Genomic DNA, 12,977 nt, shown 5'->3' on the forward strand with positions numbered 1-12,977 from the left:
GAACAGAGTGAGGGCTGCTGCACTGGAGGATTGCGCTCCTTCCTGCGAAACCGAGACAGGAGGCCGTGGGGACTTGTCTGAGGGAACCACCTTCTTGGACAGCTTGCTTCAGTGAGGCCAGTTTTTCACTTACTTACCAGTGGCTACTGAGTTATAGGAGGGTTCATCTTCATAACAGTCAATATATATTTCTTTCCCCCTTGGCTGGAAAAAGCTGGTATTCTAAGATTGGGAAGTACACGTTATTGCTTCACAGGAACACAGATAGGGGAGGATGAAGACCCCCAGGAGCGCATTTGCCTTCCTTCGGGCAGAGCGCCTAGGTGGGTGCAGGCTTAGACCTCTACGCTCAGCTGTGCTGCTCTCCTCTAACCCCAGGGTTAATTCTCATACATTTTCCAGGTCGGATTCATTTGTGCCCCCTGCCCAGGAACACCATCATGCTCAACTTCCTGTTTTCCTATTTTTTCCAGAGATGCGTGTGCAGACCCGGACCCTGCAGACACAGGCACCTCTGAGTCCTTCAGCCCGGAGCACCTGACCTCTGACCCCCAGCACAGGAAAGCAGCATGGTCAGGAGGGGTTAAACTTCGACTGAAGCACAGGTAAGAGGCACGGAGGGCTGCACTGAGCGGTTCGGAAGAGGGACTTGGCTGCTGGAAGAGGGAATTGGGGGGCAAGGCTGGTCGAGAGCACAGACGAGTGAGAGAGCTGAGGAGGGCCCAGACGAGGGGGTCAGATGGAAGCTCAGGGTTCAGGAGGATAACCACCTAATGATAGTTTTCAAACTAGGTTCCGAAGGAGCATCAAGTTCCTGGGAGGTAATCTGGGGGTCCCTCAAATCATTTGATGAAAATATCTTTTTTAAAATACATTGACAACTGTATTTAAAGCTATAATTTAAAACACTAAAAGAGATACACCAACATCTTGCTCTTTGGAAATGACTAATGCGTTACATTGTACAACAAGATTGATTCATCTCTGAACTGATATTCACTGAACACGTCTTATCTCTAGTTGAGGCATGTCCTGAGATTACAAAGTTGGTCTAATAAAAATTTGCAGCGGGCTTCCCTGGTGGCGCGGTGGTTGAGGGTCCGCCTGCCATCGCGGGGGACGCGGGTTCGTGTCCCGGTCCGGGAAGATCCCACATGCCGCGGAGCGGCTGGGCCCGTGAGCCATGGCCGCTGAACCTGTGCATCCGGACGGAGCCTGTGCTCCGCAACGGGAGAGGCCACAGCGGTGAGAGGCCCGCGTACCGCAAAAAAAAAAAAATTTGAAGCTCCTTATCTGTGCTTTCTATGTGCTAGGGCTTTGCATACCTCATCAGATTCTCACACCAGTGCTGTGAGGTTTGCACTAGTGTAAAGGCATCTCGTTAGGAGGCAGTAGATTCAAATCCAGGCAGTTTGAGCTCACAGCCACTCCACCCTATTGCCTCAGCAATCAGCATAACAGAACCTACTTCCTAGGACAACTGTGGGAATTCAATGAGATAAGGTATTCAGCACTTAGCACAGAGCCCCGCTCCTGCGGAACAAGAAATAAATGTCAGGTGAAGTAAACATTAGGTGGTGGTAGAATGATGTTCCGGTTATCATTCTCATCATGCCTTTCATCACTGTCACATAAGTCTGTGTGCCAGCATGAAAGGCAGTATAATATAGTGAGTAAGATGGGGGCGGGGGTTGTCTGTGGAATCAGGCTACCTGGAATTCAAATCTTGATTCTGCCACTTAATAGATAACTGCAGGCAAGTTATTTAAACTTTGTTTCCAATCTATAAAATGAGTTTAATAACTAATCTACCCCAAAGAGTTGCTGAAAGGATTGAAAATGCTAATATACATAAAACACTTAGAGTGGTACCTAGCCCATCATAAGCTCTCAGTAGATGTTGGTTATCATTGTTTTCAATTATCCTGATTTCAGTTTGGGGGTCGTGGCTCTTTCATGTAGACACGTGGGCTTGGATTAGAAATAAACATTATAAACTTAGATTTGTGCAATTACCCATGTTTATGGATATGCAAATATACATTAAAGTATTTGTTATATTTCCTATAATCCAACAACACTTGTATATGGTATCTACATTAAGATTCTCTGTAAGGTTTTCTTTGAAAAAAGGATTCCAAAGAAGTTTGAACATACCAGTTGAGGACAGGCTGAGATTTGCAGAAAACTCCATCCATAAGGGAAGCAGCTGGCAAAAGGTTGCTCCAGGGACAGCCTGAAGAAGAAGAATCCCCAAGGTTACTGCTATTCCTTTTAGCCTCCTAGGATCTTCAAAATGTAGAGGGTCAGAGCCTTTTATTTAACAAGACGCCACTGAGGTGTGTAGGTTGATGTAGCATCAGTGCCAAAGTACTTTAGGCCAGAAAGTCCTAGTTAGGAAGTTATTGCCCTGGCCTGGGTGGGCAATGATCGAGGCTTGAACTTAGCAAGTGGTGGTGGGACAAGAGATGAAACAAATTTGGTTTGAATTTAGGAGACAGATCAAGAGCAGGTTAAGAGCATGAAGAGTGGAATCACACAGACCTGGGTTTGAGCTTGAAACAATTGAAATATTTCATAAAACAATCCTTAACAGTTGGATGAAACAAATGAACCTCAATGTGTGTCCAGTTGGCATCCTAACCACGCAGAGATTGTGGTTAGAACCATGAAGCGATTATCTTTAAAACAAGCTGGGGTTGCCCTCATCAGCGTGGTCGAAACTGGCTCATGATGCTGTGTCTGTGTGAAGGGAGACTGTAAGGGAGCAGATAGGCAAGCAATTTCCTTTTCAAAACGTCATGACCTGGATGTTGCATACCTCACGCCCGCTCATGTCCTATTGGCTGGAATTTTTACTCTACTTATACTCTAAGATTTTTACTTGTGTGTGTCTTGTCTCCAAAAGTATATCATAAGCCCCTACAATAGTCCACCTCATAACTCTTCCCTATGCTCTGAGGTCTCTGCAACCCAGGTCTTACTGATGTTGGACTAAACTTGGAAATTGGTGTGGTTCTCATCCAATTTATTCGGATCCCAAATCCTGCCCGTTTTGTTTTTTTTTTATTTTGAAATAATTTTAGACTCACAGAAAAGCTGTGAAAATAGTACAGAGATTTCCCATCCACCCATCACCCACCTTTCTCTAATGCTAACATCTTTGAAAACCATAGTGTAAATATTAAAACTAAGAAATTATCATTGGTGTAATACTATCAACAGACTATAAGGCTTTATAGACTTTATTCAGATTTCACCTTCCCTCCCACCCCCCACCCCCCGCTAATGTCCTTTTTCCATTCCAGGATCCTACATTGTATTTAATTGTCATGTTTCCTTAGTCTCCTCTAATCTGTGATACTTCCTCAGTCTTTCCTTGTCTTTTATGACCTTGACACTTTTGAAGAGTATGGGCCACTTATTTTGTTGAATGCCTTCTATTTCGGTTTGTCTGATACTATCTCATGGTTGGATTGAGGTTGAGCATTTTTGGCAAGAATACCAGAGAAGTGATGTGTCCTTCTTAGTGTGTCCTCTCCCGGGTTACATGGTGTCAGTGTTTTACTACTGGTGATGTTAACCTTGATTACCTGGTTAAGGTGAAGTTGCCAGGTTTCCTCACTGTAAAGTTATTGTTTGTCTCCTTGTAAACGAACACATATCTTGAGGGGGAAGATAGCTTTGAGGCTGTACAAATATTCTGGTTTTCCTCAAACTTTCTCCCACTGATTTTAGCATCTATCAACGGATATTGTCTGTGACAGTTATTACTGTAATGTTCTAAAGGTGAGTCTGTATTTCCTTAATTCCTTCCACATTTATTAATTGGAAGTCTTCTGTAAGGAAGAGCTGTCTCTTTCCTCCACTTATTTATTTATCCAACTATTTATATCAGTAAGGACTCCTTCCTATTATTTTATTCTGTGGGTTATAATCCAATACTGTTATTTATTTTATTGCTCAAATTGTTCCAGCTTTGGCCACTAAGAATTCTTCCAAGCTGGCTGTGGTCTAAGTCCTGTTTTGAAATATGGGAAGGGGTGAGGTGCTGATGTCTTTAGACAGAGCAGACATGATGTGCTTATCATCTGAGGAGTCTCACAGGTGTTGAGGTGGAAGGTTAGTAGTGGGCACTGAGCAAGTCTAATTCATGACAGGTCACAGAAGCCTACACGGATTTTGAAATTGAAAAGGGCTGGGATCACCTCATGAGCTAATTCCAAGTCCAGTGGGTCATGGGTATGTGTAGCTCCTTTTTCATGGAGAAAGTAGCCAGAAAGGATTTTCTCACTTATTTATAAGAAAAAGGAAAGAGCAAAAGGAAGAAACTCCCCTCCACCCTCACTCCAGGTATATACAGAGACCAGCCAAACCACCAAGGTAAAGAGAGAGAGAAGCTCTTAGTGGTCCAGGGCTTAATGTTCGCACACATCCAATCCCACCTTTCCTTTTGTGCTTGGATCCCTGAGTTCTCTCTTGTCTGACTTGTCAGTAGGAGTCCCATGATCTAACTTATCTCGGCAGAACTTCTCCCTAAAATCTGTCAAGCCTCAGGCTAGGGTAGTTCAATGAGTTAGTTCAAGAGACAAAATGTTCCAGCTTAAGACTCAAGATTTTCCAAGCGAGTGCTTTCCTCCATGAGCTTCCTGTCCCATCCTCATTCTCCACCACCAGTCACCGCCATCATTATAATGACCATCTCATCTAATCAGTAAGCACTTACCATACATGGTGATATGTGCTCTGTAAAGTACATTGAGATGAATGGGTCATAGACTCTCAGGCTTTGACTCTTCATTCACCCTTATTTGGGCAGCAGGGTTAGCAGCTGGCACTTGCACTTCCACTGGCAGTGAGTTCTGTCCTCGTCCTCCTGACTTAGTGAGCTCAGGACAGTGTGTCTCAGGAAGCCTCAGTGGATGTTGCTGTAGGACCTCTTTCAGTAGCCTCCAAAGGGTGGGAAGCTTAAAGCAATCAACACGCAGTTTTGCAGACAGCGGCATTTTTTGCACGTGGAGGAGGGTGCAGGTTTATCAGAGAAGAGCAATTAAAAAGGAAAATTCCTGGGCTTCCCTGGTGGCGCAGTGGTTGCGAGTCCGCCTGCCGATGCAGGGGACGCAGGTTCGTGCCCCGGTGCGGGAAGATCCCACATGCCGCGGAGCGGCTGGGCCCATGAGCCATGGCCGCTGAGCCTGCGGGTCCGGAGCCTGTGCTCCGCAACGGGAGAGGCCACAGCAGTGAGAGGCCCGCGTACCGCAAAAAAAAAAAAAAAAGGAAACTTCCTGATTGCAGTTTGATGCATGTTATCAGCAGATGATTTTCCTTGCTTCCCTCCTGCTCCTGCCCACGGAATAGCATTCTGGCATTCCCAAGCTGTGTGCTATTGTCTAAGATGGTGGCTCTTCTCCGGGAAAGTTACTAAGGGTCACTTTCTCTTCTTCCCTCTTAGAGAGCAGGAATTGAATTTTAATTGGCAATCTACAGAGGTGGCTGGGAATGAGTCCCTCCCACTTGCATGGAGCTTAGTGAGTTCCAGGCGGTTCAGGCTGTCTGATGGGAGTTGCATGGAATCGTTGAGAAGCCTTTGCAGCCCAGGGAGGAGCAGAAAGGGCAGTTAACAGGGTGAAATGGCTTTTTATCCCTCTCCTGAATATGACATGCAGTTGGCCAGAGGGTTGTTATCTAGGATGATTCTCTTTGCCACAAGGTAAGCCCACTATTATGTTAGAATGAGGTTTTGAATCTTGCATTGCAGGATTCTCAACTGATAAGCCTTTCACAGATATCTTTCTGATGTTGTGCTATGTCTATTTATAAAGAAAAATTAATAACCAATGACATATTAAATTTAAGCCCATTTCTCTAAATTGTCATGAAAATTCTCATTATTTGAGCACCTCGGGTAATTCAGTGTACTATTAATATTTCTGTGTGGGAATTTTCAATCATTTTCTCTCCTATATATACAGTCACCATATTATGATGTACGTATTTAGAGTGGCTTTTTATCTCATTCAGATTAGCAGTTGCTCTTTGTTGTGTACTTCATGGTTTTGCTTCCCCATTTCCCCGGGGAATTTCAAATAAACAATTTCTTTCTCTCACAAGGAATGGCTACTTATCTATGTACTAGTAGCCAGGTTCTCTATTCTCATTGCCAGCGTTTGTATAAAGAAAAGGAACCTGCAAATGTAGTCTCAGTATTAAAGAAAAGGTGTGGTCTTCTCATTTGAGTTTACATGAAAAGAAGTGCGTATTGAGATTGCTGGGTGTACAGTGTTTACCTCCATCACAATTGAAGGTTTAGATACTTGATTATCTTTTCCCTTTTTCACAATAATTTGAATTCAGCTTTTATCCTTATACAATCTTTGATTTGAAATTTTTGTTCAGAGCTATGCTTAATGCCAGTGTTTGCATCCCTAGATGCTTTTACTTAAAAGGAAATATGATATGGCCAAGGACCGGTGGCTGCACCAGTAGTGGTAATGTTCTGGATCTCCAGGTGACTTGAATATTTATTTTATTATTACGGGCATTCATTTTGTTATTATACCATGTAAAAGGTAAAAAAGAAAATAGGAACTGCTTAGATTATAAAACACATCTATAAAGAGAGGCATCCAGGGCTGGTATTTCAAGTTTAATTTGGCATCCTTTCACTTGAAGGCGAATGAATAAGAGAGAGCATTCTTCTGAGTTTTATAATTTTCTCCCCAGCAGTGTCAGGTTATGTGTGAATCGTGGTGGTGGTTAAACTCCTCCTTGTTGTGAAATTAGGTATGGAAATGCTGGCAGGTAGGAACTGAGGGGCTGGAACAAGTGTTCATAAAGTTTTCATCCACTTTGCCTTAAAACCTTCACTATTCTTTTCATTCGGGTCTTTTCTGGTATGATTTTAAAATATGGATCCTTCTTTTGACCATTGTTTAAGGTCCCTATCTAAAATTAATGCTTTCTGTCCTTTCTTTTGTTTTCTTTTGTTGTCGTTGCCTTTAATTTCTCACTTGCAACCTATTCCTCTAAATGAGGAGAAAGTGAAATAGAGAAGAGAAAAACACGATACAATGCATGACTTACTCCAAAAGAGAATTCAGTGTCTTTAGTGTTAGAAGTTTGGGGAGCATTCATTTGTTTTTGTTGAATGGGATGGTGTTTAGAAAAAAGGCACTACCAAAAGGTAAGGCGTCGGCCTCACAAAAACTTTTCGTTACTGTTTTGGCAAATGAAATTTAGCTTATACTTTAAGCATTGCATAAAAGTTAATTAGCTTGATTTTGAAATGTCTTGGTTGGTATGTGGTGTAAAGGGTATCCTTTAAACCCTCAAAGGACAATCTTCTGTGGGATTACACACGGAGGAGGAGGGTGTCCAGCCATAGTGGTGGGTACCCTGCGCCTCCTGCCCTCAGCCCTGCAGCCCCCTGGGTGGAGGGCAAGAGCCCTGAGCACCTTCATCGTGTCCTGCTGAGCTGTTCCCCATTTGCCCAACAGCGGTCCTCTGGGAGAGGCTCCAAACAATTCTGGGGCACACACAGTGTTTCTGGTTCTCTGTAACTGTGTCATTCTCTCTGAGATCCGTGAGCATATATTTGTGGATGTCTGCATGTGTCTCTGTGTGGAAGATAAAAACAAACAGCATGAAAGGGATTTCTCTTTCAGCCCTGGCAACATATTCTATGACACAGAGAAGTAGTAGAGGAGAAAAATTTTAAATCATAATATCTGATATCTCAAGAAATCAGTAAAAACCAGTCCCTCCTTCCTTCCTCCAACAAATAAAATGCCCAGTTGCAAATTGAGAGTTGACAAGAAGAAATTGTTGATAATTAGCGCTTATGCTAGTCTATGTATGCTATGCGAGTCTATTGTAATTGAATTTGAAAATCAAAGAAAAACAAACATGAATGCTGTTACAGGGCAAAGATGTTATAGTGTTCGTGTCAATTTCTGCCGTGACATATAGGCAGATGTTGAAGTGTGGGGAGGAGAGCTGAGTATTCTGATTACTCTGTAGATGTCAGAGTTGAGGGGAGGAGGGAAGAAAGGGGGGCATATTGAGAAAAAAGGCATTTCAACATCATCACCCATTGGTGGCTAAGTGAAAAACACCCACCCCCATGGCTATGCCCTCTTTTTTATGGTAATAGTTCTGTGTGGTCATCAATAAAATTTAATCTTTTTTTTTTTTTTTTTTTTTTTGCTGTACGCGGGCCTCTCACTGTTGTGGCCTCTCCCGTTGCGGAGCACAGGCTCGGGACGCGCAGGCTCAGCGGCCATGGCTCACGGGCCCAGCCGCTCCGCGGCATGTGGGATCTTCCCGGACCGGGACACGAACCCGCATCCCCTGTATTGGCAGGCGGACTCTCAACCACTGCGCCACCAGGGAAGCCCCAATAAAATTTAATCTAAAAAAATGTTTCAAAATGGAGAGTGAGGAGGAGATTAACTAGTGGTGAAATGATGTTGGAGCCAGTGTGAAGGAATGGGGTAAAAAAGTATCTTACACGAAAAGGGTTTTTTTTTACCTTTTATGCAAATTTTAGATGTTAGAGTCTTACGTGGTCTGTCTGTTAGCCGACTTCACTCTTACTTGTGATTCAGTTGCCAAAGCCAAAAGTCCCCAGGGCATATTATCAGGATGTGACCTTTGAAAAGAACTTCTCTTTCCAGACAGGACTGTGTGTTGCCATGGGGTTATATTACTTAATGCATACCTTTCTACCCACTGAACCACTTTTTAAAGACACAGACATTAGGCCATTATAAAAGCCTCAGAAATGTTTGCCTGTTAGATTTTTCTGTGAATCCAAAAAGTCGAAGTATAGCTTTGAGTAGCCCAGTAGTCATAGAAACTAGAGTTTAGGGATGCTGAAAAGGGCCAAAGGATATCTCAAAAGCAATGTCTTTGCCAACCATGTGCTAAGGGACAATTACACCTTCTTTTACATTTTGGAAGATAATGGGTGTTTTCAACCCTGAAAGTTCTTGAGAGCTTGTCCGTCTCCTGTGAACATGTAGAAAACATATCTCAGGGCTTTCCTGGTGGCGCAGTGGTTGAGAGTCCACCTGCCGATGCAGGGGACACGGGTTCGTGACCCGGTCCGCGAGGATCCCACATGCCGCGGAGCGGCTGGGCCCGTGAGCCGTGGCCGCTGAGCCTGCGCGTCCGGAGCCTGTGCTCCGCAACGGGAGAGGCCACAACAGTGAGAGGCCCGCGTACTGCAAAACAAAACAAAACAAAACAAAAAACAACAACAAAAAAACATATCTCAACATAGGGTGATTCTTCATTTATTCCAGAGAGAGTTTCGTCTGGATCTATGAATGAAACAGTGCTATGAGTACAGCCCAGTGCATCTTAACTTGGTCTTAGTTTTCAGTGGCTGTATATTTTTATCATCAGTGTTTGGGGCGCATAATCTTCCTATAAACAGGAAATGCCTAGAAAGGCATTGTTGTTCAAATATGAATCATCTATTCTAATATACTAAAGAAGGTGTAATTATAATATCCCCAATATCCCCCCTAAGAATCACTTGCACGATGACATTTAATTATTCATGTTAAGTTTGTTTCCCCTTTAAAGCATGAAAGGGGCAGCTTAGCAATAACTACCAAAATTGCAAGTGCATTTTAGTTTGAGCCAGCAATTCCACTTCTAGGAATTTCTGCAGATATGTGGACACAGAAAACAGTGTGTAGACATGGTTATTCACTGAAGCATTATTTGTAATAACAAAAGACTGGAAATCAAAAAGTGTCCGCAAAAAAGGGTCTGGTTGAAGAAATATGTTATATGCACACGATGGAATACCAGGCAGCTAAAAGGGGGGGAAAAAAGCTACGAGGAAGCTCTGTAAGTACTGATATAGAATGATCTACAACAGATGTTGTTAAGTTCAAAAAAGCAAGGGGTAGAACACCACATAGCTTTCCTTTTGTGAAGCGGGTGAAAAGAGATTTGTTCATATTTGCCTATACTTGCATAACAAAGCACTGGAAAACATACATAAGAAATTAACCACAGAGGTTTGCTGTAGGGGGAAGAGAAATGGGTGGAGAGGGCTGAGAAGGAGAGTAAGACTTCTTAATGGCTTTGATCTTTTTTCTTTAAACTGTGTGAATTAATTACCTATTCAAAACAATACCTGAAGTAAATTTGGGGAAAATATTAAGATTTGATAAATTTTGGTAATGAGTACACACGAGTGTTTTTTATATTCACTTGAATGCATTTATGTGTGTTTGAAGTATTTCATAATTTTTTAAAAGATGAGGAAAAATAGGAAAAGAAATAACGGTGATACACAAAAGAACCTTAAGAAACATGTTTTATCCCCTGCTAAGCTCAAAGTGTTCAGTAATTATATCATGAAGGCTCTCAACCCAAATCCATGATATGTTAATTCTGATAAACCTAATTTACAGAATACATTGATATTAGTGTTTTTTCTTTCTTTTTTGGGGGGAGTGGGTAAGACTAGAATCTTGTTATGATGGACTTTGTTGTCTATTATAGCATTGTGTCTGTTATAGCACTAAACAAATGATGGCAGATGGGGGTTAGTAAGTGAATTAAGACACATGATGTTTTATTTGGTAGTGCCGGTATTGAGTGTATTTGGTATTTTTACATGTTCAACTCATGTCCAGTTGATAACTAGCATGGTTTATAAAGTTAGTGCACCCAGAAGAGCCCAAGCAAAGTCTCAGTCATAACAGCTCATCAAAGAACAGCATCAACAAAAAAATTAACTCCAACTCTTAGAATTTCTTATTGTCCAAGTGGTGGTTGTGACCTTCTCCATTTATCCAAAGCATACCAGTGCTTCAGGGTCATCCGAAGTCCCACTCTCCTACCAGGCCTTTTGGCCAACTTCAGACCCCATTCTCGATCACTGGCAGCAAGGGAGCTTTTTGGTGCTTAAACCAAAATCCTCAGGAGCTAGCACGGCCCAGTATGATCTCATGACTTTCCTACCATCCGCTCTTCATTCCCAAGGCTCTGGGCTACAGTCTGTTCTGCTTCTTGAAATCCGCACATTTATTCCTGCCTCAAGGCCTTTGTGTTTCTTTTTTGCTTTGTGCGCTGAATACTCTGCCCCCAGCTCTTTGCAAGGTTGATTCCTTCTTATCATTTAGATCTGGTTCGGGTGTTACTCTCTCAAAGAGGCTGTCCCTGATCCCCGGTCACACTCTCACATTACCCAGTTCTATTTCCTCCAGAGCCCTTATAACTACATGAAAATTCCCTGTTTATTTGCTTACTTGTTAATCGTCCGTCTCTCTACTCTGCCCACCTCACCTCTTTTATACTGCTCATTGCTCAGAAGTTAAGAACACAGGCTCCGGGGACAGATGCCTGAGTTTAAATATCAGCTCTGCTCCTCAAAACCCTTGTGACGGTGGATGGGTTGCTTAGTCTCTCTTGATGACCTCATTTTCTCATTAATGGTCCTATGTCATAAAGATACAGTTTAAAGGTTAAGTGAGAAAATGTGTGTCAAGTGCCTGGAATGATGCTTGGCACTCAGTAGGCACTCAGACATTTTTCGAGTGAATGAGTAATACTTAGATGCTCTTTAATACTTTTTCTTGCATCTGAGGCTCCCCAACAAGATTATAAACTCCTTGAGGGCATCTGTGACCTCCCAGAGCTCCAATTGTACTTCAGCAGGGTAGAAGGCGCATAGTAGGTGATCAGTGAATACTGCTCGAAGGACGTGAACTGCTTTATTGTAGATTTCTCCAAAATATGCTTTCATTCCTGAATCTCTCTGTGTGTTAGGGCAAAACCATCTAAGAAGGACATCGTGCCACTTGCTAGTTCCAGTTTCATCAGCCTACCCATCCCACGCAATTAAGCTTCCTTGTTTGTGGTTAGGAATGCAACAAAAGGGCTTTGTTTGAATTACATGCACACACAAAACTTAGTTGGCTCAATTTTAAAATTAAATCGTCTTCTGACTCTTATTGGTATGCTCATGATGTAATATGCTTTAGGAAAATATTTCCTTATCTTCGTTAAGATCAGAGTGATCCTAAAATGTCAAAGCGTGCTGTGCTCTTTAGGAATGCTTATTAAATTATTTGCATCATTGAAAAAGTCAATAAACAGCTGTTTGACTTTTTTGGTTATCTCCAGGTACAGTGAATTATATTTTCAAAATGAGAGGCTATTTTTAAAATACTTGGCTTTTTTAATAGGTAACGCATGTACATAGACATAATTCAAAAGTTAGAAAAGGAAATACAGTGAAAACTAAGTTTTCCTCCCCAGAGGCAGTCACTGGTTCTAGTTTCTCAAGTATTCTTCCAGAAATACTCTTTACATTAATAAATGTAAGTGATTCTGTATGGTTTTCCCCACATACAGCAGTATACTGTACGCACAGTTCTGTATCTTACAATTGTCCTTTAACCATATATTTTGGAGATATGTCCATATCCATATGTATAGAACTACTCAGTTCTTTTAATGGCCACATACATATTCCGTTGTGTGGAGGTACCACACTGACTTAACTGGTCTGCTACTGATGAGTATTTTGGTTGTGTTTCAATCTTTTGACGGATATGTTATTTTAAAATGATTTTGCTGAATGTTGCCAAACTGCTCTTTATTCGGATGCACTGATTTACACACCCACCCTGCTCCAGCAAGGTCTGAGAGTTGGTGGGCTATATTTTGGTCATCTTTTTCATTGTTCTTTGTCCTCATTTCATCACTTAATTGTACATATTGGAAGAATCTTATAAAACAAAGATTTATCTCTGAAACCTCCCAACATATGTTCTGCATCCAAAAGAAAGGGGTATGTTTTTCAGAGCCTACTGATTTGCTTGTTTCACAAGCACCCTGTTCTTAATGTATCGATGTTACACCTGGGATGAACTCTTCCTCTACCCCAGGACAAAGAGTTAACCTCCACAATCTACTCCGGAGAAGCAGCTCCGCGAGCTGGGTGTCCT

The 12,977-nt window shown here is 42.2% G+C and overlaps 1 protein-coding gene across 4 annotated transcripts in view; it reads left to right on the forward strand.

Annotated features, from left to right (window-relative positions):
* Positions 1-12,977, forward strand: part of SHROOM3 (shroom family member 3) — a 317,982-nt gene that overhangs the window by 253,668 nt on the left and 51,337 nt on the right. For all 4 annotated transcript variants that reach the window (XM_067736314.1, XM_067736316.1, XM_067736315.1 and 1 more), the window contains one exon: positions 474-605. In XM_067736314.1, the coding sequence (XP_067592415.1) occupies positions 474-605 (132 nt within the window). The remainder of the gene's footprint in view (positions 1-473; positions 606-12,977) is intronic.

Source organism: Pseudorca crassidens, chromosome 4, assembly GCF_039906515.1.
Source record: "Pseudorca crassidens isolate mPseCra1 chromosome 4, mPseCra1.hap1, whole genome shotgun sequence".
Taxonomy (NCBI): Eukaryota; Metazoa; Chordata; class Mammalia; order Artiodactyla; family Delphinidae; genus Pseudorca; species Pseudorca crassidens.